At 36.8% G+C, this 27,949-nt stretch overlaps 1 protein-coding gene and 1 long non-coding RNA gene across 4 annotated transcripts in view; one reads left to right on the top strand and one right to left on the bottom strand.

The window, feature by feature from the left end:
- CNST (consortin, connexin sorting protein) overlaps positions 1–27,949 on the top strand; it is a 50,058-nt gene that overhangs the window by 8,631 nt on the left and 13,478 nt on the right. For all 3 annotated transcript variants that reach the window (XM_021392118.1, XM_021392120.1, XM_021392119.1), the window contains exons 3-10: positions 5,990–6,427; positions 14,509–14,714; positions 16,894–16,924; positions 19,456–19,542; positions 20,001–20,115; positions 22,395–22,416; positions 22,589–22,685; positions 26,938–27,812. In XM_021392118.1, the coding sequence (XP_021247793.1) occupies positions 6,040–6,427; positions 14,509–14,714; positions 16,894–16,924; positions 19,456–19,542; positions 20,001–20,115; positions 22,395–22,416; positions 22,589–22,685; positions 26,938–27,812 (1,821 nt within the window). In that variant the 5' untranslated portion in view covers positions 5,990–6,039. The remainder of the gene's footprint in view (positions 1–5,989; positions 6,428–14,508; positions 14,715–16,893; positions 16,925–19,455; positions 19,543–20,000; positions 20,116–22,394; positions 22,417–22,588; positions 22,686–26,937; positions 27,813–27,949) is intronic.
- Positions 477–27,949, bottom strand: part of LOC110396478 — a 63,677-nt gene continuing 36,204 nt past the window's right edge. Inside the window, exon 5 of the long non-coding RNA XR_002436993.1 lies at positions 477–4,838. This is a non-coding gene — a long non-coding RNA (uncharacterized LOC110396478). The remainder of the gene's footprint in view (positions 4,839–27,949) is intronic.

Here is a 27,949-nt window from a genome sequence, read left to right as displayed (position 1 = left end):
TATTGTACATAAACACAATGCAGAGCAAGCAATTGTAGAGAAATGACACTTTCACTTTCTCAAAAGAACTAGCTACAGCATTAAGTTTCCTCTCCATCATTACATCTTCATTTTGGAAGTAATTGTAGTTGTTCATTAAATAAAATCAATCATCTTTACATGCGTGCAGAAATTAATTTGCAATAGTAGCAATTTGTGGTATGCATTTTGTTTTGTATTGCCATTCTAGTTTTCACATTGGTTTAGATTAATTTGTAAAAGCTTGTTATCAACATGAAATGAGATACTAACTTTTCAGTGTTGTCTTACAATGCATCTCCATGCTGGCTCTCACAAAGGTCATCAAATCTGTTTTTCTGTTAAGAAATATATAGGTTACATTTTGTCATTCTTCAAACTATACATTTTCTGCTGTTTTCCTTTTTTTTTTCATTTTTTTTTCTAGAGGCAAAAGCCTCAACTCTGTAAAAGTCTTTTTAAAGTCTGTTTCCTTCTTAGCAGAATCAAAATGATTTTTGTTTTCCTCCAGGACTTGCTTAGCTGTTTGTATTAAAAATAATAATAAATATATATGAAAGCAAGAGACAAAAGCCTTGCAACAATAAAGAAAATTAAATTCCCTTAATCCTAGGTACTACCTATTTTTTACCTGTCGTCAAAACTGAGACTTGCTTAATTTCTTCTTTAAAAGGATGGCAAATCCACATCTCTAGACAGCCTGCTTGCTTGTTCATATGGCAACCTTTTCTAGGCTGAGTAACTGTTACCACGTCATGCTGTTCCTTTCCCTCTAAAACTCTTACCTCAGATCTTCAATTTTTTCATCCAAACAACTGTACTTAGGGTAATGATCCCTTAGCAAGGACCGATGGAAGGAAGGCATTGTACACATACACAAACATGAGTAACTAAAAAAGTTGTTGGAATTATAGGAACTACATGAGAGTGAACACTGAAGAGTATGGACTTTTTAAAACGGAAGTCGATTTACTTAAATAAGACATCTGTGCCAGGGCATTTCTGTAATATATATACTGTCTGTATTCAAGCAAACACATAACTAATTTTATTCAATTTAGATTTTGTCTATTAGCCGCTTGGCAAGTTTTTTCCATCCTATTTTTTTATTTGTACTACAGTCATCATGATTATGTACGCCAATTGCCTTAATCCGTGTAACAGTTGGAATTGAAGCACTTTCATTCATCATCTGTTTTTATTTGAGGTCAGCGTGATTTTACCCAGTGTTAGCTTCTATGCCAATTCTGGACAGACAGGGGAAGAAGTATGTACTTGTGAATCATAGAATCACCAAGGTTGGAAAGGACCAAAGAAGCAAACTTTTTTTTTTTCCTTATGTATGTTTTTGCATAAAATTTATTTCAATGGCAAAACAGCAAATAGAGTAACTGCATATTAACAGTCTTTTAAAAATACTTCAGATTACTAGAATGTTTAATTCCATTTTTGTAGTAACTGCAACATAACTTGGGGATGTGTCGTGCGAGGAGGAGAGAGTGGAATTCCTTCAAAAGATCAATAGCAAGACTATTCTAAATTCTTTGACCTAGCTCTTTTTAGATTTTCATTCTCTGAATAGTAGAAAGTAGATTTTAAAGGCTGATTTTATTTGGCAAAGTATTGTGTTTCAGACTGTAAACCAAGAAAAGTTGACCTGCATTGGCTGCAAAGGCTCTCCAGTGTCTCAGCTAGAGGACTATCATTTTAGCCACATGTTGAAAGGAAAAGACTTAATATTTTCCATCAAAATGTTAACTTCCTCTGTATAAGATGTCACTTGTCAAAAGCATCTTTTCCTCATTTTGCAATCCAATAGGAAACACCTTGTTTAAGTATTTCTGCTTTTCCGGTGATAGCTGTTGAAAGGAAAAGCAGTTGTCTACTGATAGGTGCGAAACAGTGGTGGTAGGACATCACAGGACATCCTGGTCCTTAATTATTGCTGATAAAACTAATTCCTTGTTGGCTTTGGGCAGTGCACTTTAACCTCTTTTATTTGATAAATGTTTAATCCATGAGCAGGGTGGGGCAGCAGTAATTACTATTCCATGTGTTAGGAAGAGTAAGAAGTAAACCATTCAAGTTTAACGTGGTGTTTGGGCTTCTTTTTTTTTTCCAAATGATTTAGAACAGTTACCGTCAATAAACGTTACTGTTGTGTGGATGTCTATAACAAATATATTCCGCTTTTGATTCTTGCAGGACTAGTTAAGTTCAGTTCTACTTTTAGCTCGTCATTTCATGTTTAACTCTTGGAAAGAAAGGGGTTTGAGTAAGGAATATCCCTCTAATGGACAGAAACATTCTCCAGATACACATCTTCTCTTGAGATCCCTTCCTTGTCTGTCTGATACTGGAGGAAAGCCATTTCTCTTGTTTGTTTGCCAAAGGAAAATACAGCTTGCACCTTTCCCACTTCAGTGAACAATTCATTAATCTTCTAGACTGAGTTTTGTTTTTTGGTTTTTTTTTTTAAGATGCATGTATGTTATAGGAAATGCAGTACTTTTTTGTTGGACTGGTATGGCTGGAAATGGCTAACAAGCTCTTCAGGTTGGAAGCAGAAAATGAGTAGTAGTGACTTTGCTTTTGCATTGCTTGGCTGGTGGTGGCTTGTCACCCTCTGTGTGCTTACAAGGAACTCTTATAGAGTATTCTTTTTGAAAACACCCCGGGCACCTGGCATACAGTCATTCCAGTTCCTAACCTTCACAGAGCATGTGCTGGTTAAAGTATTATCTAAGGGCAGGTGTAGCTGCCCACATCTTGCCACTCCTGTTGAACCAGTAGGACAGTATTTGATGGAGTGACCCAAGAATACCTGAGTGGAGGAGAAGTAAACTTCTGCTAATAAGGGGCTGACAACTAAAAGTGATTTTAGCACACTTCCTGGTGACTGTTAGCTCAAAAATTTATATTAAGAATAAGGTGTTTTAGAAATAAACTCAGGAATACTAAAAAATTGTGTCAGGACAAGCGCAGAGGGCAGTCGCAGAGGGACAGAGTACTTGACATAGTGAAGAAAGAGGAGCGGACGATTAGGAAGAGTTCATGCTGGAAAGTCTCTGCTGGCTGTGTGCTCAGCAGCTAACTGGCATAGATGGTTAGCAGCAGTTGCCGTAGCCAGAACATGTAGGAGCATAGATAGCTTCTGTTCTGTCCTCTGCAGTCCTGTGCCCTTCCCTTTTCTTCCTTCCTAAACAATAAACGAGCAAAGAAAGTGAAGAAAGTCCTCCTTCCATTTTCTTAAATCAACTCTGCATATGTGTTTGACTTCTGAACATAGCGTCTGAGTGAGTCCTTAGTGAAAGGAATGTATGAATTACACCTTTTTCACTCTTGGAAAAAGTGAATTTGATTTTTAATATGAACATTTTAAGTATTTCAAGCCTTGTACAAAAAGTAGATACAGGAGGAGTTTTTTTTTCATTATGTATCTAATTAATGATCCCACCATTGACAGTCACAGAATCATAGGATGATTAAGGTTGGATGGAACCTCTGGAAGTTATCTAGTCCACTCCCTCCCCCACTTAAAGCATGGCCAGCTGGAGTGGATTGGTCAGGATTCTGTCCAGTTGGGTTTTGAATATCTCTGAGGATGGCAGCTCCACAGCATGTTCTGGGTAACACCTTTCCAGCATTCAATCACCCTTACAAGTAAAACTTCTTTTTATATTTAGTGTTTCTTATATTTAGCTTTTGTCAATTGCCTCTTGTCCTTTCTACAAGGAAGACAGAGACTCTGAGAAGAGTCTGACTCATCTCCTTTACCTTCTCATTTTATATTCATATATGTTGATAAAGTCTCTCCGAGCCTTTGCAGACTGAACAATTACAGCTCTCTCAGCCTCACCTCCTCTGACAGATGCTCCAGACTCATAATCGTCTCTTTGGTCCTGTCCTGGAGCTGCTTCAGTTTGTCCATATTTTTCTGCTAAAGGCAAGCGTAGGGCTGAGCCCGGCACTCAGATGTGTCTCACCAGTGCTGAGTAGAAAGGAAGGATCACCTCCCTTGACTTGCTTATCATAATGCAGCCCAAGATGCTGCTGGCATCTTTTCCACAAAGGCATCTTGCTGGCTGGTAATCACTTGCTGCCCACAGGGACCTCAAGGCCATTTTTGCCAGGCTACTTTCCAGCTGGGTGACCCTCGGTCTGTACTAGTGCATGAGGTTATTCCTTCCCACATGCAGGACTTCGCATTTTCTTTTGTAGAACTTAATGAAGTTCCCATCATCCCATTTTTCCAGCCTGTCAAGATCCTTGAGAATGACAGCACAACCTCCCGCTGTATCATCAAACTTACTGCAGGTTGACTTTCTCATTGCCCTGGTCGTGAATGAAGGAGTAAACAGTGCTGGCTTGGCTCTTAGCTCCTGCGTGTACACTGATCACTGGCCTGCAACTGGACTTCATTCATCTAATCACAATGCTATGGGCTCAGACATTCAGCCAGTTTTCAGTTTACCTCACTGTCTATGTGGCCTGTTTTTTGTATTCATGTCTATAAGGATGTTATGGGAGACAGTGTCAGAAGCCTATCTAAAATCAAGATAAATGGTATCCACTGTTCTATCTACTGAAGCAGTCACATCATTGCAGAAGACTATCAAATTGGTTAAGTGCTATTTATCAATCCTAAATCCTTTCTGAGTACTCTTTATTACCTTCTTGTCCTACACATATTTGAAAACAGTTTCTGGGATCAGTTTCTACATCACCTTATACGGACTGAGGTGAGGTTGAGGAGCCTGTAGCTGGATCCTTCTCCTTGTCTTGTCTAAGATGAGAGTAATGTTTTCTTTCTTCCAGTCCTGTAAGCAACAACCAAGGTTACACAGGAATACTTAATCTCCCTGGCATTTTTTTTCCTGCAATTTGAATTCTTCTAGCAAATAAAATGAAACAGAATATTGCGTATTTAGTAAATGTGCATTTCAGTTGAATATACCAGAACACAAGACCTAAGAATTCAGTGAAACAATTTTCCTAAAATGCTTTTTCCTTTGAAGAAAAGGATAGGAAGCTACCTTACGAACCTTATCAAAGCTCTTCCATAGTACAAGAGTGCTAGCCATTTTTTGGCTTTAGCATTTAAAATACTTGAGATAAATCTAATGAGATGTGTGTGACAGAGTTGCATTTCATCTATATAGTTGCTAAGTTAAACTAACAGTATTTCTATGCTTCTAAAAGCTGAGAAAACCAACTAATAAAGTCCTCTGTAAGCTCCACATAACTCTGCTGCTAAGGGCTATAGTTACAAGAAAAAAAAAAGTACGTGCTTAATTTCAGCATTGATTAGAGCTGCATGTTCACTAAAAGGGAAAATTGGCCCCCATTGAGAGTAGGTGGTGGACTTGTTGTATTTTTATTAGCAAACCATCTGCTTGTGTGTATACTGAAGACACATTGAATGTTCTTTTGAAAATAAAGTGACAATCTGAATCAATAAACAGGTTCTACTTGCATCTAGATCTTGTAAAATAATTAATCTATCTACATTTGGTGTGGTGCCACAAATGACAGAAATGAAAGTTGTTTGGCTTTTATTCCTTCCTGGTTTATTTTTATTTCAGGCAAACTGTGATCTTACACGACAAGAATGTTTTTGTTGTAGCCATGGATTTAAGTGGAGGTGGTGCTTTTTGTTTATCTTTTTGTTTTTCACATTGCTTCAGTTACAACACTGAGGACTGCTGTGAAGATCAGCTGCACTATTGGTCATAAATGAAACCAATAGTAAGTTCATAAAAATACAAATTTATAGATAGTTGTTGTATGTAGTTAGCTTTGCTTTACAAGGCTTACAATAGGGCAGTGGGTTACTGTTTGAAAGAATTTCTCCCTACCTTTAAGCTGTATCACTTTGCTAATGTAATTCTTCATTGACCGGAATTAATCACGAGCTTGATTATTTATCATACTACGTTTTATAAATGCTTCTTCTGGTTTTATATTTTAGGTCTAAAAATATCTGGAAGAGGATTAAGTGGTTCAGCAAGTAACGCTCTGATGGACGACAGAGAATTTCCACCAAGTGATCTACAAATAGACTCAAAGGACAGTCTTCCTGCTGACTATAGGGTCGAATGCTTGACTTCTCATTTGCTTTCTTCAGCTGATGAAAATGAGAATCAACTTGACAATGATGGGAATGATGTTTTGACCAGTAGTAGAACTGCTATGGGAAGGCAGGATGAAGGTGATCAGGACAGCATCAATAATAATGAGAATATGGACAGTGGAGACTGTACCCCAAGCTGTAAGGAAAGTGAGACTGAGAGGAGATCTGTAAATGTCCATATGGACCCTCAGCTGGAAGAAAAGCCTATTACAGAGAAACAGCCAGGTGGAAAAAGAAGTCCAAGAAGCAAAAGAAGCTCCAGTAAAAAATCTAAAGGTACTTCCTAAAAAAAATATGTTTCTGTTCTGTTTACTTAAAAACTAAGTCTATGGTTTTAATCTGTGAACTAGTAAGAAGGATAGATTTTAGGTGCCGTACTAATTATTTTCAAAATTTAGCCAACTTTTTTCCTATTTCAATACTACTAAATCGGATTCAATTCTAGATTTTTTAATTGTCTGTATTTTAATTAGTCAGCTATGTAATAAATGAGACACATCAAGGAAGGATGAGTTGAGGCAAGTACAGACTTCCTGTATGGAAATGTGGTTGACTTCCAAATCAGAGTTGCCAGAAAGTCAGGCAGCATGTTTTTGCTTAAGTGTTCAAGTGCAAGATTTTGGTGTCTGGACACAGAGTCAAGATTTTAAATCTTGGTATGAGTACCATCTAGACCTGTTGCTGTAAGAATTTACTTAATGTGTTTAAAGCTTGATATGTAGTTTTTCAAGTAATGAGTTGTTCAAATATGTTTTGATGTTACTTCTCCCTTAGATCTCTTGCATTAGAATTAGGGAAGGAATATATGAAAGTTTATTACATGTTCTTTTTTGAGATGTTTCTTCCTTTTCTATTTGTCTGCATCATCACGCATATTAAGTTTGTGCCATAAATCATAAAGCTTATGTGACGTTGTGCTACAAATACACTGAATTTAATTAATGTGTTTCATCCCATTGGTATCTTTGAAAGTTACTTGGAACAACTGAGTCACTCTTGCTTTTTTCTTTTCCTTCTAAAGACTGAGAAGATGAGGAATTAGGGGAATTAAAATAGTACAATACAGTTTTTACAAATGACATGGTTTTTATGGCCTAATTCTGAAAAATGATGATCTGTAAGGATTGCAAAATAGGAAAGGAGTAAGGAAAAGGAATTTTTGTGTTTCATGTCTTTTACATACAGTCAAGATCTAGAAGAGAAAAGTTACATTTTCTAGTAAAGATAAGAGGATAGTGAAATATGTAACTATGAGAATTTCTCATTAAATGATGCAGAACATCAGTGAGTTTATCTTTCAAGTGTCGAGTTGATACTTAAAAAGAGAAGAAAATAAAACAAAGAGGGGATTTGATGAAGTAATGGAGTAGCAGCAGGGAAATTTAAGAAAAAAGTTATTGAAATACAATACAGATATAAGGACAGAAGTATCTGAAGCGTGATGAGGGGAAGAAAAGGAGAAATTTACCTGAACACTGAAAGCTATACTTCACATGTATTCTGTTTCCATTAGTTTGTATTTTTGCTGATAAATGGAATCAACCTGATGCAAAAGTACCACAAAAGCAGCTATGCATGGTAGGTGGCACTCCTAAGGTAAAAAGCAGAAAGCTGAAATTCAGAAAGTTTCCTGAAAAAAACCTAGAGATGTAGAAAAGAGTAGAGAAGAATGTCCTGCTTGCAAAGATTTAAAAGTCTGACTGGGAATAAAAAGTGAACCTCTATGAAAAAAATACTTAGTACATTCTTAATAAAGAGGACTGTTACAGCAGGAAAATCAAAATACAAAATGTTATATTTCCCATTGACTATTGGATAATTTACATTAAGCTTTCTAGCTATCATCACATGATGGTTCTCCTGTTTTCACATAGTGCAGTGACTATGTCACAGTTTCTTGATGTTGCAAGTATTTTTATTTTGGTGAGAACCTTCCTTTTTAATTTTTACCATCAGCTATTTTAACCAATTCCTGAGTATCCCTCTACATACAAGAGCCAAACTAGCTTTCTGTGCCTTATTCTACCTCAGAGAAAGAATAATCAGAGAGGAAGATCGCTGAATGGGTGACAGCAGACAGTCACACAAGTAAGTTGGAATCCCAAAGTTAATACTTGCAGAGCATGTATTATGGTGATATTTTTTAATTTTTATTTTTAACTATTGAGAATTCATGGATGAATTGGCTTTGACTCATAGATACAGAAGAGATCTCTTTCTATATAAGCAAACCTATTATGGTTGCTGTTAAACATTACTATTGTGGAAAATCTGGTGTTTGGCTTAAAAAACATGTTGTCTGTATCCACTCACTTGCTGAGTATCTATAGCAGTGAAAAATGGAGTACAGAAAACCACCTTTCATTTTCTCAGGACTTTCTGAACAGCAAATTGATAATCATTAGAGAAATCAATCTTCCTCTCTGAACATATGTTTTTACTTTAGAAGAGCAAGTATTTGCACTTGCAGTGTCTTTTAAGCCCTCTAAATATTTTCTTACAACTCAAAAATAGTTACAACTATTTTATTGTTACACTGCTGTTTGCAAAGTGTAGGAGCTAGAATTATCCTAGCTTCTCTACTCAGTGAACTGAGATGCAAAATGAAAAATTACTCTAGATTCTTGAACATCCACCTCACTGAATATCCTGTCTCTGACAGCAGTCAACAGAGGGTGGCTAGGAAAGAGTATAAGAACAAGACAAAGAGACTAAACCATGGACGTGGTTTAGTGTGGAAATATTGGTGGTGGTAGGTGGACAGTTGGACTGTGTGGTCATGGAGGTCTTTTCCAACCTTGGTAATTCTATGATTCTGTACCCATTCAGGAGTCTAAATTTGTCACCTGACTTGCAGTTGTTTTTTTGAGTCCGCATTGGTGCCTTGGAGTAAGTAGCTCCAAACTTTACTGTGTATTGTTTGAAGAAACATCCTCTTTCTGTTGCCTTAATGCTGCAGTAAACATATTAGAGTGAACTGAAAAGTTTATTGCTTCTAGGTCCTGATTTTTTTTAATCACATCTGCTTGGATATTAGTATTAGTTATGAATAAAAAGCCTATTTAAGGAGGGTACTGATGACCAAAGATGTGACTTTAAATTGACACATTTAAATTTTGATCATTATCCATTCTTAGGTTCCTTACAATGAATTGAGCTAGCTGTAGTGCAATAGGAATGGTGATTTATGAAGTGCAATTTGCTTCAATTTATTTTTATAAACGCGGCTCTTGAAGTATCCCTGTTCTCTGAAAAAAATACTTATTTCCAGAAGATCAGCCCTAACATAACTAGTAACTTCATATTGTAACGTTAATGTGGTATTGCATGGTAACTTGCATTTGATCATTTTTCCCATTGTTAAGTTCTGCAACATGTTCTTTTCCTGTAATTATTTATTTCATGAAGTAGAATAAAGATGGGAGAGAAATTGAAATGATTGGGATTGATCTGGGGTTACAGCCAATTAAATGTGTGAATATAAAGTGGTCAAAGCGTAGGAAGAGCCATGCAGTGTTGTTTCACTTGTTTGTCATGATAAACATGATTTTGAGCTCACTCACCTACTGTTAGTCTTCAATGATCTGTTCTGCTACACAACACTCCTGTCTGAAAAAAAACTCCCCTTGAAAATGAAATATTTGCATTTTCTCCAACATGATGTTTTGCAAAGCAAAAAAAAACATTCTGTCTTTAAGAAGGAAAGTACCAGACATATACATAAGACACCAGTCTTTAGTAAACAATTTAAAAAAAACTGCTTTGGACATTCAGATTGGATTCCAAGAAAAAATTAAAAAAGTGTTTTGTGCCCTTTTGAAGAACGTGGAGGATAAATAAATGAAGAAGGATCTTACCCTATGTAGCAACAACACAATGGAAAGGGTGCTACGAAAGAGGTGGAAAGACCAGCATGATAGAAAGGTGCAAAGGAAGTAGATCACTCACCCATATCAGAAGACTCTGGGTTCACAGGGAAAAGCTTTCACCAAGGAGGGATCTCCAGAAGGAGATCCTTCCTCAGTGGCAGTCAGCCTTAAATGAGGCCTAAGAGGAGGGGAACCCGGCTCCACCCCTTCTGGTCACACAGTGAATTGCCTTCACCTGTGCTGCCAGGGCTGACTGGGTCTGTCCTCCAGGTGCTCCATGAGTGGTTCAGGCCCTGACTCAGCACTTCCCATTCAGTCGGTAACACCATTATGTTAAAACAATGTTACTGTTACAGCCTCAAGGAATGTTCCTGGTTATATTGTTATAAGGTACAGATACTGTCTTGTATTTAAAATAAAGCAAAGTAGAATTCACCTGAATGACTCTGATGCGTTGTTTTAAATCCAGTGTAGTAAATCAAGGGCAGAATTGGATTCCAAATGAGTAACAGCTCAACTACATGCAGGAGCAATATGCAGTGTCCAACTTGAAAGTATACCACGATAACATTAAACTGAAGGGGTTTTGTGGTAGTTGCTATTGAGCATGTTTTGTGTTTTGATGTGACAACTGATTATTAACTGCTTATTAAAGTGCAGTTTTAAGTGACTTTTTTTCCTGAGATAGGTTTGCTAAGACGTGTGGATCCTCTTTTTGTGTTCCATGACCATGTGCTAAATAAATAAATAAATAAATAAATAGAAATTCTTAAATGTAGCCTTCATTCTATTTGAAAACACCTACTGGTTTGTACCTTGCACCCAGTTATGTCTCTTGTTGCTTTTGGCCCACAGCAAGCACGAGTAAATAGTGGAAAAACAGAGGCATACCTTAATATTGAAAAAGCGATGTTAAGTTACGCCCATATTTTGTCTGGCAATAAGCCCTGCAAAAATAGCCACCCACAGAGATTGTTAGGACTCCTGACCTGGGTGGTTTACAATGAAGACTTTGTAAATAACCAAAAATAGAACAGTGGAGCCTTCCATGGACATTCAGTGCCTTTCTTAAGCTGTACATCTTAAACCTGGATCATCACTGTAGGGTTTCAGTTGCAACGAACGCATGGGAATTTGAAATATGCTGAGTGGTTCAGCTGCAGGAATGACAGAATCAAAGTGTGATGGTTACAAAAAGTGAGGGTTATTGTTGGGAATAGGTTGGCTTGACATAGTGCCCCTGTGTCTCCTGCTTTTAGCTGATGAATTCCCAAAAATGGGTTTAGTTTGGGAATAACGTGCTTGCCATAGTTTGAGTTAATACAAGCTTATTGCACAAGTTTCGGTGTATTTGAGTTTCTCTCATCTATGCAAGCTGCATTTTTGTATTTTGTCTAATTAATTTAATTTCAGCACGTCTTTAACTTCAAGTACATATTTGCTGGGATTAAAAATAGCCATGGTGCTGTCACTGTGTTTTTTGGGGGAAGGTCGGTGGAGTTTTTTGTGTGTTTTTCTTTTCATTTTTTCTTTATTTACTCCTTTGTTACGCTTTACCACTACGAGTTGTTCCGTACAGTATTGAGCTTGTCATTAATCGGTAGGATTCTGTTTTCCTGCAGCAACACTCAGAATGTATTTTCTGAGAAATAGCAATACTTCTGAATATTTTTTCCTCCAAATTGGAGATGTATGTCACAATTTCTTCCAAAACAGAATTTGGTCTGTTCAGAAACTCTTGGGCTGAGTGTACTGCTTTCTAAGAACAAGATGCACTTTTATATGGAAAAAGCAGTGTCAGTATTGGCTGATCTTAATCTTCAATGAGTAATCTCACTTTAGGCCATGACATACTTCATTAATAACATGAGCATTATCCAGTTACAGCAATGACACATGTGAAGTAATGCTCATATTTTAACAAATACCTAAACTGCTTAATTTTGTAAAATTTTGTCCTCTAAATATATCAAATTCATTTTGTTGTTACAGAGAAAGTAAGTTTGTTCATGAATTGGAGAAATCAACTGCTTTAGGATTGGGTAGGCACCTGCTCTTTACTAACGCAGTATGTTCTGTCAGTAAAAGTAGCCAGCTTTGCAGAAACAAAGCCGAGCTTTGTACTAAAACTGTTTTACTTAAAGGAAGAAACTTACTGATGCAAGCACTTTCACAGATCTTTATGATAGCATAACTGTGTCAGCAAGAGATCCCATCTCTCCTTACCCCTCAGCAGCAGTGTCATATCAACAAAGCTTGTGCCACAGTCTTAGTTTTATTTTGTGGTGTCATCAATTCCTGAACTTTTTGCTGATTCTTACAGGAGGAGATATTTAACAAAGTAGAACTGCCCTGCCTGTCCACCTAGTCCAGTGCTTTGTCTCTGATAGTAGTAATGAGAGATGCTATTTAGGGAGCGTATGCAAGCCTGACCATTTTCTGCAGTCTGTCTCACATACTTCCCCACGTTCTACTGTTGCTGAATTATAGATATTAGTAGGTATGCCTCTGCCTACTTGCTTTAGTACCCATTTATGATCCTTTTTTTGTCAGTTTCTCCTTTTCAGTCTACTGCAATTGTTGGCTTATAGTTGTTAGCAGGCACTTTAAATTCCTGTTTAAAGTATCTTGTGCTGGTTTAACCAATGCAAAATGGGTATACAGTCCATTTAGTTTGTTCTGTCTTCTCTACCTGACAAGTCTCAATCCTATCTCCACTCAGCTTCTTTTCTTGAAGACAAGGAGTCCAGACTTAATAGTTTTTCCTCATGATACATTACTACTAATTTGCTCTGAGCTTGTTGATCATTTCGGGCATTGTCTCCGTACTTGCTGTAAACCTCTGTACCTGTCTTGAGAAGATACTGGAACTGTGCACTGCCATAAAGTCATCATTCCAAGTCAGCAAAATTGTATCCTCAATTTTGTTCTCAACAGTCTCTCTGGTCATGCTCAACATTTTGTTGTTTTTTTTTTTTTTTGGCAGATGATGCTCATATTCTAGTGATTCTCCAGAGCTATTAACTCTTAAATTATAGCTCCAGAGCTATTAAGGACTCTAAGATCTTTCCTGAATTATATTATCCGTTTTTGAAATTGGAATTGTACAGGCAATAGTTGATAATTTTACCTACACTGCAACTTATATGCCAGCTTTTTGTCAGCTCAAGTTCATCACCATTCATGCAGCATTTGACTGCCCCAAAGACCTTTGTCATTTGCACAGTTTCATTGGCCATCTTTGGCTTGGAGAAGGAAGTGAAGATACTCCATGAGTATCCCGCCACTGACTTTTCTCCATTCTGAAAAGCGACCTTCAAGCCTTACCCTTGCTTCCAGTCCTTCAAGAACCTCTCCTCCAAGGCACTGAGAACTTTGCATTTCTAACAATAAAATATAGGATTTATACCCAGAATCTTTTTCCTGCAATATTTTTGTGCTGTCACACTTTACATTACACTTCACATACATTGCCAGTCCTTCATCTGCATGCCTTTCTTTTTTACTTCTCTAAAAGTGGTAGACAGACAACAGTGGACTGGGAGGGAGTGTACCAGGCAGGTACTGGTTTCCTGCCTAGTCAGAAATTCTGTTCATTAAATTCCTTATGTTGTTGGTGCCAAAGGGGATCACCATTACTAGCTCATCTCCTGGACTCCCAAACAATCTTGCTGTCTAGGGATGTTTTCATTTTCACTCAGCAGTACAATCCTCGCTGGTGTCTGCGTCCCACAGCAGAATTCCCACATCATCTGCTTCTTTCTGTCCTTTAAGTTCCTGTCATCACTGTGAGGAGACGCTGTGTTGTCATCCAGGGAGCAGGTTGAATTCGCCTTCTCAATAGGAGCCCTTCCTTCCCTGGACTTCTTTTACAAGCTCCTTAGCAGGCACAAATAACCTACTTGACGTAGCCATTCAGTGCATTCTTCAGGCATGTGTCTCAGCAAGCCAACAGCCCTTCCCTGGAAGTAGATGGCCACCACCAGAACACCTGCTCATCACAAAGCACTCCATGCCTTTCTGGAACTCACTCTTCTTTCTTTTCTTCTTTCAGTCCATTCAGAGCCAAACTTCTCACCTGTTTTAACATGGAAGTTTGGCCACTTGTGTCTGAACTCCTAAGTATTGATTTTAGCTGCTGAAACTAGCCTCAGCCACAACATTTCATTTTAGATTCCTGGTCTCTTTTTAATCACTCTAAAACAGTTTTTGCTAGGTATTTTTTTTTTCATTCCAAGTTGAAGCTGAGTCCCAGTTAGTAGTGTACAAAAATAGCTGAGATGTGTCACTGTGTCTTTCCAGGTAGGTGAGCTGACATTGAGACAGACCTATCGCAACTAATTTTGACAAGACCAATATTTTATTTACTTACAGGACTATTATTTAAGATAATAAGATTTTAGTCACAGCTTTTACATTGAAATTTCCTAAAAATGAAGCTCAACGTATAATTTTGAATCCTAACCTAAGTACTTGTTCTTTTTAAAGGAGTTCCTTCAGTGGGAACCACAGCAATCAAGGAGGAAAATACTCTTGTTACACATACAGATTCTGTGCATTCTGAAGGTGCTGTTGAAGCAAATGAAAATTCTCACCAAAAAGAACAAAAACAAACGTTGCAGTCCCTTTTCTCTTTGCTCCGTGAAGAGGTTGAGCACCTGGATTCAACGATACTGCCCCTGTATCTCCATCAGGTACTTCCTATGATTCTGGGTTGTTGCACACAACTTTGTGATTGAGACTTTTTCTCAGTAGGAAAAAGATGCGTTGATTCAACATATGTCAATAGTCATATCTGGACAGTGTATTTTCAAGTTTTGTTGTTTAACAGAGGATCAAGGCAAATATGTCCTCCCTAATATATATGTTAAATTATAAGCTGTCTCAAAAGTACATTCTGCTGTTGAAGGAAACTCTTAAGGACAGGCTTTCCATGATATGTAGGACACTAGTAGAATATTTAGGACTCAGAAATGCAAGGTAGCTGATGTATAAATTACATTTTGTACCTTGTGTAATTTGTAAAGCACACTTTGAAAAGTATGTGGCTAGGACTCAATGCACTATAAATGCATAGTTCAGTTGTGTTGGACTAACAGTGGGCTGGATGACTTTTTGTTTGGCTGAAGTGACTCATAAGCTGTAGAGGCATGATACAGCGTCTGACTTGACTTAGTTACGTTGTCCTTAATGTAGAAAATTGGACCATTGTAATATTTTAAATATTTTCACTATGATGACACACCTGCATTCTTATTCTCTTTTGACAGAGATAAGAGATGATAGAGAGAGGCTTCTTCTTCATATCGCAAGTTATAGATGCTTCACATTTAACATAGGAGGGTTTCTGTTTTTTGTTTTGTCGTTGTTTTAAGATTTGTGTTTAAGTGAAGTTATTTCTTATTGTCCCTTAATTTATTTGAAACTTACCGTTAGGGTTAACCATTTGTACTTGTAGCCATGTCTAATTTGGTGTTTATCTATGAGTCAGTACCTAGGTCTGCTCTGGAAAACAATACCGTTAGGGCAAGAATTTCAAAACTCTTGACAAACATGAAGGGGTGTCACTGACCGCAGTGGAGATGAAATCTGTTCACAGCTTCATGCGTGAGGAAGCCAAACCCTAAGGCAAACAACCTTTTCAAAGTCACACAGAAACTGTGACAGAACTGAAAACACAATCTGGGTTTCCAAATTCAAAACATGTCAACCAAACACATTCTCTTTCTTCCTAAGACATATCAAGCAATTTGTATTGGGATGTTTGGAAAACATGTTTTTACTTCTGAGGTTTATGTATCATTGTTTTATTGCATTTACAAACAAGCCCATCATTATTATTCTGATTTTGGGGAAAGTCTACCTATTTTTCTGCCAAGCACAAATAAGTTTTTCTTGTTGTAAATCTCTAAGACTAATTGTCAGAGGCGAGGAATGGTCTTCTTTGGTTAGAGCCGTATTGTTACAAATCCAGTTTTAATTGTTACATTATAGAAATGTCAGTTTCAGGAGGAAAAGACTCACGTTTGTTCTATCATAGCAACAATGCTAATCAAACAGATGCTGTCTGGCTGAACTGTATGACCTCTATTCTTAAAGAGTTTCAGATACCAAGGTGCTACACTTTGGGAACTGACATTAGAAGCAGAGGGTCTTTAGATTTTTTTAACACAGAAGAGTAGCTTCATGAAAGAAAGCGGAAGAAGGTTCCTGCAATGATGTTATCTGGATTCGGCTGGTGAACTGGGAGTAACAAAAAAAACCTAAGAAATTCAGTCCTCTCATGTTTATCTCATGAATTTCAAATGCTTGAAATTTGAAATATTGTAAATAGGATATAAACAGGAAGCTTGTTGGTATATCTGTGATCTTGCAGTAGGTGTTACTTTCAGTATCTTTGATCCAGAGATTGTTCTTTTCTCATCAGTCAGGAAGCCTCAGCTTTTCCATTTTATCATGTTGCACTGTAATGCTCAGGAGAGCTCAACAATGATCTTGCATCGTGGTCAGTAATAGAAATAAAACTCATCTGTTATTAAACACAATTCTTCTGTCATTTTATAATTTTCTAATATAATCATTTTTTAAAATTGCTGAAATAAATGTCGTTGTAACAAGACAAAACCCAACAGACATTTGGGCAAATTCATTTCTGCGAGTAAACTTACAATGTCTTTGTTTGATATTCTCTTTAAGCATCTTTCTTAGAATAAGAGTATATGCATTTAGTCTGAACATTTGTATTCTCTGAGAACTAAATATGAATCTACAAAGCAGATGTTTAAAGCTATAATGAAAAGTTCAAATTATGTCCCTGCCACTCTCATAAAAATGAGGGGATGCTCATTTTTCTGTTTTTCTTTTCTTTTTCAGATAGCTGAGACCTATTTTCAAGAGGAGGAATGTATCCTTTTACCTGTAAAATTTGTTATGTGGTATTAAAATAACATGACATGATAAAACAGAAAATACATACTTTGACATTGACTCACAGGTTGTGGGTCAGGGTTAAAAAGAAATGAAGAGCCATAATTTACCCATGAGTGAATACACACTGTTAGCAGCTCCTCCCTAATCAGACAGCTGGAATATAATTTAAGTAATAAATTCACTTTCAAAAACTGTGCTGATACAATCATTAGTAGTTGTGCTGAAACGAGGAAGTAAGAAAATGTTTTCAAAGGACATGTGTTTTATAGGATAAGTTTAGTTCCAAGTACTAATAACTGGAAATATGTCCAATCTAGATAGGATTTATGTTCTGTTCTATCAAATAGGGCACTGTCATAGTAAGAACCAGATTATCACAGCGGTTGACTAGAGTATTTACTATTAGTGTCTAGATCAGAATAAAAATACCAAACTCATTGTGCTTAGGGAGATCAGTAACCTGCATACAACAGCATCGTGTTCTTTGTCAAATGCTAATTATTCAAAGTCATAGCAAAGTAGTTTGAGAAACTGTCACAGGAAACTGGGGGTGATTGCCTCTGGGAACAGCTAAGTGCTTATTTTGATTTATTCCTAGATAATGTAAACAAGTTTGGTCAAAAAGTTAGAACAGTTGAACTGGTAATAATTAAGATATTTCAGTAATTCTGGGAGATAATAATTATATTAAACCTTAAAATAAAAGTATATAATTTTTTTAAAACTAGACTAGCTATTTTTATGTTTGCTTTTGAAGGGAAATGTTCAGGCTGTAAAAAGAAGAGGCAAGTTGTAAGCCCTTCATGTGTATATGATTCACTAAGGTGCATCATAGATTTAACACAGTCTGTGCTTACACGTTATTTCTTTGTTATGTATCTTGTTACCTTTGTAAAAACAAAATGGAGTAAGTGGGCAATTATAATGATTGAATAGCAAAGCAAAAGAAACATGGAAATGTATTCTTGAAATCTTGCCAAATTATATTTGGCTATAGTATAAAAACAGAGAAACAGCTATAGCAATATTTTAAAGGTAGTATGTAAAATTAGTCATCATTGTCTTCAAAAACATCCATCAGAAAAAGGAAAAAAAAAACCAAAAGTTTATAACACAAATTAGCAGAATAGAAAATTTCTACAGGAAAATTATGGCTGTGCACGCAAAGATACACAAAATTTTAAAAACATCCAACAATATGACAGAAATACCGTTTCTCTTGTATAGAAATTGCTTTAATCGAAGAGCCCTATCTTTATATCAGATCAAAGGAAATATTTAAAGTGTAATATAAACCTGGCATGTGGAATTTAACACCACAATATAATACATATTTATGAAGGATATCTCCCCTGTACTTGCAGCCATCAGTTTCCTGAGGTTAATAAAGAACTTACTTGATCATGTTACATTGTGTTAATTATCCATGATGGGTGTTTTAATTCATCCAGTGTAGAACTGCATATTTAACAATAATTCAGGGTTGTTGCTGCGATCCTCTAAGGCTATCTCTCTGATCTCTATTTCTCTTCCCAGTAACGCAGTTCTTGAAGGCAAGGAAGATTCTTTCTGTTAATACTGTTGTTTATAAGCCATTCCATTTGTATGGTGCATGAGCCTAACAAAAATAACCAGTGTACCACACAACTGCTTGTGTGTTTATAATAATTACTCCAATATTTTAATTAAAATGAAGAATGGAAATTATTATTTTTTCTATATTATTAACAACTTTGTTCAGAATACTTCCGTACTCATAGGGCTGTGTAATTAAATTTGAAACAGCTGATAAACATGGCTTTAAGCAGATCAACAAACAGCTTGAGCTTGATAGAGCTAGAAATACCCTCCACTATTACAAATTATAAAGATACATTGATAGCTGTCTGAATACACTGATAACCCTATGGGAGGGAAAGTTGTCTTCATGGAGAAAAAAATTAAGCAGAATCTTTACGAAGAGGAAAGGTGTTTTAGCTGTCCAACAGTGTTAAATACAGTGGATGCATAGTGGAAGGGTGTTTTGCAGAGTTTGAGTTGTTGACATTTTTTTGATACTGTCTCCAGCTGATGAGTAAAAAGGAGTTGTATTTTCAGTTAGTTATGTTTACTGACACACAGTTGTATTTCTTGAGTGATGTATACTAGCATTTGTGTAATGGTTTTGCTTTTCATTTCCGAGAGCTTTGACTTACTAAGCAGTTGTCAGCACAGTAACAGGTTGCTCATCTCTTTGCTAGAAAACCTTCTGTTGGCCACAAGACATGTGGGAAGAGGTAATTGCTGAAAAGAATAGTTTTCATTTTTGGAGCTTACCTTTGTTCTCATATGCTGTATTCATGTCTGCTATAATTTTCTCCCTTGCACAGAAATCTGGACGCTAATTCAGTCTGATTTAATGATGTTTCAGGTACATAATGATTTTCCATTCAAATATGATGTCAAAAACAAAGAAATAGTCATATGTCCCCATGCATGTGCATTTTTCTTTAACCTGCCTTTAAGATGAGAAGGCAATGAAGTTCATTCAGCTTGAACGATTGTATCATGAGCAGCTGCTTGCAAATCTTTCTTCCATACAGGAACAATGGGGTAAGTACGGGCTTATTTAATATGGTAGTAGGAAGAGTTCATTTGTTTTGCCCTTCTAAATAATAGAGTATATGTTTTGCAAGCTTAAAGCTGGTAAACAGCAAAAGTAGCGTTTATATCTAGATTTCCCAAGTTTGTTATGAGACAAGCATTCCTTCTTTGGATCCCTTTTTGCACATTTCGTGAAAAAAGGTTGCAAATACTTTATTTATTATGTATAAGCCCCATAGCTTTTTGGGGCTTATTTTTTACTTCAAGTTTCAATCTCATGTGACATAAATAAAGCATGTTATGACAAAATATGATGCTTTTTACACAGTCTGAAACAAGATTGTAGATCATAGCAGTGGAGAAGCTGTAAAAATTTTCCCATGAATTAGTTTAATATTCATGTTTTATGTTAAGCAAATATTACTTTTGTAATAGTTTGGATATTTGGATATTTGGATTTAATTTAGAAAGAAAATGGAAAGCAGCAGTTTCTAGTCCAGTTAGAACACTGAGGAATTCAGCTAAAGAACTGAGTAGTGAAGAGTTGGAAAAGCTTACTAAAGTTTGTTCTTCACATCAACAGTAAGTATGATGTTACTTCTTTGGTGCTGACATGTTAGCATAGCTGTTGTCTGCTTACTACTACGGGAGTTTTAAAATGGTCAGACCCAAATTAAAATCTGCATCCCATTGCCCTCAGTGAATTTGATAGTAAAGTGGTTGCTGCTCTGGATATGCAACTGAAATGTTTGAGTTACTATCAATTTTCACGATGTTCTCATGCGATTCGAGGAATGCATAAGGGCTAGATCTGAGTTGCTTTCAGCAATTCATTATTTTGCCAGCAATTGAGTATTGAGTTAGTTTGTAATTATCTTCAGTCAAAGTAGAAACTGAGAAGCATTAATTTAGGAAGAGACAGACTGCAGATCTGATGATGGTGCTTGTGCCTCTACCTATTGTTCTGATTAATCATTGTTATTAAACGTAATTGCTCAAGACCTCAAACTCCACCGCTGACATCTACTCTGCAGGACTTTATTTGCAAATCTTCTACATTTTATGGTAATTCCATAATGCTTTGAGTCATTGTTATTATATTCTGTTGATTTCATGTAAATTACTGAAACATTGAGCAGTGATTCTGTAGTTACTAGTCTGGCGGTCTTCTGAAAAGTTAAGAGTTCCTGCTTTCTGCCTGCTTTGCCTGATTCAGCAGCCATCTGAGCTATTTTATCACAATAAAGCAAACTTCTGGATAGTGCATAGGATGCTCTTCTGGATGGTAACACATAAGAGATTGGACCCAATCCCTGGGTCCAATTGACTCAGGGAAAGATAAGATGTTTCACTGGTGAATGTCTTACCTGCTAGACCTTGAGTTTAAAGGATAGACAGAAGAAAATGATACTAGCTGCCACTGAAAAATGATCAACAAAAAGGTGCTCTCAATCAAATTGGGAGAGAGAATTTCAAATACGTTTGCATGGGCTTTGTCAGTCTGGATACAACAAAAGCCAAAATACTCCTGTTTTTCTTAGAGTATGGTTTATCTTCCACATTTTTTCCCTGAGTGACAATACAGAAGTTGGAGAACTCCCAGGCTGACCACCAGAACCCGGGCTGAGATTGTTTACTTGTAGTCTGAATGTGTTTGGGAAGGAATTCGAGAAAGCATGAGCCTGCGTTTCCACAAGAGGAAGAGGCAGCTCTAGCACAGCAAGTTTACTGCCTCAGCTGCTGCTTCTGCAAGGTTACTCTGGATGCCTGCAGGGTTCCTCAACCTACATTTCATTATACATGACCTTGCGAGCTCACACAAATATTAGGATACAAGGCTATTATGATTTATGTGCTGCAACTAGCAGCACCTCCCTAGGCAATGAATTGTTGCCTTGTTGAACATTACTCAGCTTTCTCCTTCTAATTTTTCCAAGCAGCCTCACTTCTAAATACAAAAATTCAGTTATGTAAAGTCATTCCTAGTCCTGAAGAACCCTGCAATTGAGAAAAAATTAAGGATTGTGTTCCTTTGTCATTATTAGTTCTCCTTATTTAATATTATCACTTTTCCAAGCTCTCCAGGCAAAAACCTATTTGCTTTTCTTGTTTCACATTTGTTTTCTAAGTTTTAAGCTCAATTTATTTTGAAATTAAAATGATACTTTAAGCCAGGGTCTTGGAAAATAGGAGCATTTTGTTTTTGTATCTGAAAGGAATTTACACGCTGTGCTTGAATGTTTACACAGTTTGCAAAGTCCACACTATTAGCAATGCTGACTCACCTGTGAATCCCAGTGGAACCAGTGGGAGCTCCTATATCATGCAATACCCAGGAAATATGTCCCAGTGTAAACAATCTAGGGGGAGGGAAATAAGGGTGAAGAGGTGCAGTTTTTTTCTTTCCTCAACATCTGTTAAAGCGATCAGAGTTTTTATACTAATAGATATTGCGTCCTTACATTTTTCAAGTTGGCAATGTTTCCTTTTAGCATGAAGTTGTACGGGAATTTAGATCACTTCACAGTATCACAGAACTGTAGGGGTTGGGAGGGACCTCTGGAGATCATGGAGTCTACCCCCTGCTAAAGCAGTTCCCTACAGCAGGTTGCACAGGGAGGCATCAAGATGAGTCTTGAATATCTCCAGAGGAGACTCCACAACCTTTCTGGGCAGCCTGTTCCAGTGCATGCTCACAGTAAAGAAGTTCTTCCTCATAGTTGTATGGAACTTCCTGTGTTGCAGTTTTTGCCTGCTACCCCTTGTCCTGTCACTGCACGCCACTGATTTCAATGACATTTGTTATGAAGAATGCTGTTACTGAGTAGTGTAATTTATTCTTTTTTTCTTTATTGCTGCAGGCCACAGGCACCCCAAAATAAGGTAAGAAGCAATTTCTGTGACTTCTGCTTTGCCAAAGGTTGCTAATAAACATATTTTTAATATTATTATAGTTTTTCCAGTTTCGTATAGAAACTGAATCATGAATGCTTCAAAATGTCATTGTATTCGTGTTTAAGTCCAAAATTACAGGAAATACTGTCATATTTTACAGCCAGTAGTTGCAGAAAATACATTGGGAAGTGGTTGTTTGCTCCAATTAATTGGATCAGAGAATTTGAAGGAAAGAGAAGCTGCTGCTTTTAAATCAGGTATGTGTGTATGCATGTACATGCATTTGTATAGAATATTATCTTGTAATGGCATATTCCTGTAAATACTATGAAGCTATTTCATTTGAAGCTACTTTTGGATTGCCACAGGTTGATCCATTTTTTGCATATTTTTTTCACAGCAATTGCACAATGGGCAAACTATGCAATTGTAATTAGTCATTGATATTCAGAAGTGTAGTTAAAGTAATTCTAACCTCTATCAGAAAAGGTTTTTGTAGATGAGTATGCATTTATAGTAGCCTCCATAAGCTAAAAATTGTGTAGAACTAGAAATAAGATACATAAATGATGATAAATATTCTAAATCGGGGCCATTTGGTATAATTAAAAGTATTAGTGAATCTTTTTAGTTCTGTATGATATACTGATTATAAGCCACATGTTTCTGTAAACAGAACAGAAAATTAAGGAGCTTTTTGGGAGTCCTGAAGAATAAGCTATACTTTAGCTAATTTTTTTTTCAGTACACACTTTTATTCAATTTCATTTTCCTCCTCCTGCCTTAGGGCAGCAGCTGCTTTATTTGAGTAGTGTGTTGGAATCATTGAAAATTAGTAAATTGTTAGAGTGGAGACAGAGAGGAAAAGAGCATTGTTTGACTGCTATGCTGCACTTCATCTTCCTCTTTCTCAACTTAGAATTTTCTTTTTATGCTGTGTTCAAGTTGCCAAAAGTGACCTAAACTGAGGACGTTTCCTCAAAAACAGCTGTAACAAAAACTCTGAACTTTTGAAACTTGTGAGTTAAGTAGTATTTTGTTTCAATGTTAAATTACAGCATCTAGGCGTATTAAAATTAATGTGTAATTAATTTATGGTATAAATGGATTTCTTTCATAACTCTTGTCAAAACATCACAAAACCTTTGGGTTCCTGTGAAATGTTTGTAAGTGAATAAGGCTATGTATTCCAATAGAAAGCTGTTCTGCTGAGAATTTTCCAGCAGTGCTAGATACTTTTTCAATGCAAAATGAGGAATATTTCAAGTGTAACTCAAGATTAAATGTGTAGGATTTACAAGAGAGGCCTTTCACAAGGTTAGTACATTCTTGAGGAGGTGATGACTCCTGACTCTGGCAGATCCCTTGATTTTTTAAGGCAGTGCATTTTTAATAAAAGCAGTGGTCATGATGGCCCTCACAGTGTCCGTGTGTCAGCAGCATGGGGCTTTTGCCACAGTTAGGATTTGTGCAAGGAGGGTACCAGTATGAACTTAGTACAGAAAATGAACAGGGATGATCCATACCTCTGGGTTTGTATATATCACTGAGTGCTGCACAAAAAATAGCCAAGCTGTGGCTAAATTATACAGCGCTCCAGTGATAAGGACTAGCAGCAATTTCGTAATTCATAATTTTGTCTGAACTCCAGCGGACTCCTATGCTACTACAACTCTACAGTTTCTAATATTTAAACTAGCCTCTTCAGCATTGGCCCAAGCGCATGGGCCTTCTCACTGCAAATTTAAAATGCTTGCCATCTGCTTTTGTAGGCTTTTTTTCTACATCAGAATGAGTCTTGTTTTGTTTTGTTGTTTTTGTTTTTTTACTTTCTACATAGAAATGTATCTGCCAATATGAAGGGGGAACTACTGAACTGCTAGTAAAAATATGACTTACAGTGAGACAGGAAAAAGGAAACACTCAAGTGGTTTGAAGGCTGTCCTTCATGTGAATTCATATTCTATTACACTTTCCTCTCTGGCAGATTTTATCTTTGATTCTATCAGCAGAGAGACTGGACCATTAAAGCTATGTGTGTAAGATGAGAAGTGATTCATACTATATTCATCAATTTATTTGGTTTCTAACCAGACACCTTAATGACCTAGGTGTTCACTAAAGATAATCAAGTTCATGTGTCATGAAGCATTCTTTAAAGAAATTATGAGTTTAATGACACACTTAGCATGCAGTGCATACATGTATAGCCCAGTTTCCAAGGTGGGAAGAAAATTCTTATAACTTGTCTTCTTTTAAGGCATATAGAGAGGAGAGACAAGGATGGAGGTGTGTGAATTCTCCGTAGGTAGCATTCTCAGCACTCTCTGCTAGACCGCCTTGTATTAACATGATGAAAAAGTGGTGGCTACAGGTTTCTGTGATGAACAAAGCAAGTGGCAATTTTATAAGAACTTTGTTTAGGGAAAAAAAATGTTAAATTGCTGTAAGTGCTTTTCCTGCTAGAAAATTTTCTGTAGAACCTTTGTTACATCTCTAATGGGTAAAAATTGCTGCCATGTTGGTGGGTACATTTCATTTAACTTAGTAAGAAAAACATCTTCTCTAATTTAAAACTTGAAGTATTTGTCTTAACTTGCCTTAAGCATATAGTGGATATGAATTGTCTTAGAAATTCTTTTGAAATGAGTATAAAGAACATACTAAAAGGTGCTGAAAATTTGACCTGGAATGTAGCAGTGATCATTACATCTCAGTTCTTGTACCTCTGTAGGCAGATAACAATGCTGGGATCATTTATTACTTTCTTAGGAATAGAAGCCTGTAGAGCTCAAGGGCCATCTTTCACGGTAAAGAGTTCGATTTAATTTCTGATTCCATTTAATCTTTGGTGTTACAATTGGCGCTGCCAACAAAGATGCCTGTTGTAACATGAATGTATTCACTGGGAAAAATTGACAGATGGTAACAAAATCTTGTCCCAATAATCCAGGCTGTGTTTGACCTCATGACCTGTACGTGAGAGGCTCGGTATCCCATTACAAATCCCTTGGGCTATCTACTCATCTGTGCCTATTTTTCAAAAAGTCCCTGTCTCATAGCCATTTCTTCATTCATAAGCCAGGTTCTCAATACCCTTCCAAGTGTTAATCTCGTTCTTATTTTTGTCTGCATTTTGAGATGGCTGGATATTCTTTTTTTTTTTTAATTCTCCAGCCTGTCTTTTTATGCTGCCTTGTACTTCACTGTCTTTGAAAACAGGGATAGTATGGAATTTAATAAAATTGTTCAATAAAATGAATTAATGTGAACATTTCTTAAAAGACAAAAGAATGTGACCTTGTTTCACGTAAAAAGTGAAGGAAAGAGCTCAGATTTAAAGCGATGTTTTAACAGGTGAGAGAGGATAAGATCATCATAGAGATCTTCAGTCACTGTCAGAACACATTCTGTTAATGAGGGCAGTGTTTGATCTCTTTGTTAATCTATTCATGAGACCTTTCTTCTTTTGGCTGTGACCCAAAAAAATGCAAACAGGCATTTTCTAGAAGTAGGAATTTTTTTGTTTGGAGCTATTACTATTACTGTAACAGTAGTCCTGCTATAACATAGTCTTAACTTAGTTTTTATTAAAGTATGGAAAAAAAGATCATTTATGTTAGGGTTAGCTCGAGTTGGTTTTCTAATTCTGAATACTCCCTTTCTCTCTTCATAAGCCTTAAGGGCAAGATTTGACTGTGAGGTTCTCGTAATGGCCGATGTCTAGTAATCTCATTCACATCTCAGACCAAGCATCTATTCCTTCATTAGCAGATCATATCAATGGTAGGTGAATCACAAGCTTTGTAGAATTCCTCTCAGTTCCCTCTGAAATTACACATAAGAGGAATCAGTTTCTACTTGTATTGTAAATATGAACACATAAATAAGCCGAATCTAATTCCATTTTTAATATGTAAACTAACATCCAAAAAGCAACTTGTTACACAGCGTTACCTAAAATATCATAACTGGATTTTTAATTTGCCATAAATCAAAGGAGCTAGTTACCCACTTAAAATAATGTAATTTAAAATATATTAAATTAGCATGATTTCAGCTTTCTTAAAGAACTACTAAGATCTTCCTGCACAGTAGATACATCATCATCAAAATACAGCTTTCTATGTAGTTATTAAGTGCATTTATCTGTACTTCAGGCCTCCATAATACGTGCTCACTAAAATATGCTTTAGAAGGAGCCTAGCTGTTCAGAAAGACACTTGAGTACATATTTTGCTGAAAGCATGGGAGTAACTCTCTCTCTTTTTAGGTGGACGCTGAAGCGTGTGTTTAGCCTGTAAGAATGCACATAAACACTTTGTCAAATTGGGAGTCATCTTTTCAGACTACAAAACTTTTATTTGCCTGGAGCACAAAGACCTGCCCTTTATGGGAGCACATTTTAAGGATTAGGTTACAATGTTATCAAATCACAGTATACTCTTTTTCTCTGCTGATGCTTTGAATCATTTAAAAACACTGCAACTGTTTTCCTGTCGCACTTAGGTACTGAAACTTGTCCTGGCATCCGACCAAAGAAAGAAGATCGACAGCCGAGCACTGATCCTGGCAGTGAAAACCAAACTGAGGGACAGAGGGAGGCAGTGAGCCTTTCAGTAGCTGCAGGAAAGGACCACATGGAGGAGCAGCACCGCAGTGCAGAATCAGCACTGGAGCCACACACCCAGTCCACAGGGACAGTGGGCAGGCCTTCTCCGGGCTGTTTATCGTCGGGGGGTGCCGGCAAAGATAACAGTTTGCTGCTGAGAGAAAGGCAGCTCTCTAAGGATGCGGAAAAAATAGAAGAGACAGCTGGGGAACCCGGAGTGAAATTCTCTCCTGGGCCAATGGTAGATGCCTTGGTTTTAACAGATGCTGATTATATGCCTACTGATTTGGTTTCTACTGATAAAGATGTACAAGCTGATAAAAATCTTCTCAGATCAAGACTTGTTGCTAGCTCTTCAGAAATCACTAGTGGCCAACTCGGAAATAGTGATTTAAACCAGCAACAGAAACAGCCTGATGATGATGAAAAATCTCTCCAGGACAGAACTGCTTCAAATGTATGCTCTGAAAGTAGTAACATATCTGAGCATGAGAGTACTGCCCGTTCACGAGTATGCAAGGAAATGCAGAAAGCAGCAGGACAGGAGGAGAAGGTAAAAAGTGAAGAACAAGAAGATGTATTTCTCAGATTTTTAAATGGCAACATAGTAGACACTGAAGAATCGTTTGCAAACTTAGCAAACCAAGAAGAATTTGACACTGTCCCAGATATTTCACCTGAACGAGCATCTTACAACTCACTGGAAGCTTTATCACTAGATGACAGCTTTTCTTCTCTCGATGAACTTGCAAGAAGGATAGAGATTGCTGAGGTAAATACTGTGAATCCCATAAAACCCTCCATGTTATCTCAGTTATAATATTTTAGGTATTGCCAATTTCAGAATGTGTACTTTAATCTGAAAAGAAATCTGTATGTGTTTACTTGTTCTGAGTTAACTCAGAGGAA

Source organism: Numida meleagris, chromosome 3 (assembly GCF_002078875.1).
Source record: "Numida meleagris isolate 19003 breed g44 Domestic line chromosome 3, NumMel1.0, whole genome shotgun sequence".
NCBI classification, from domain to species: Eukaryota; Metazoa; Chordata; class Aves; order Galliformes; family Numididae; genus Numida; species Numida meleagris.
Note: the sequence above shows the minus strand (reverse complement) of the source record. Positions and strands in the feature narration are given on the sequence as shown.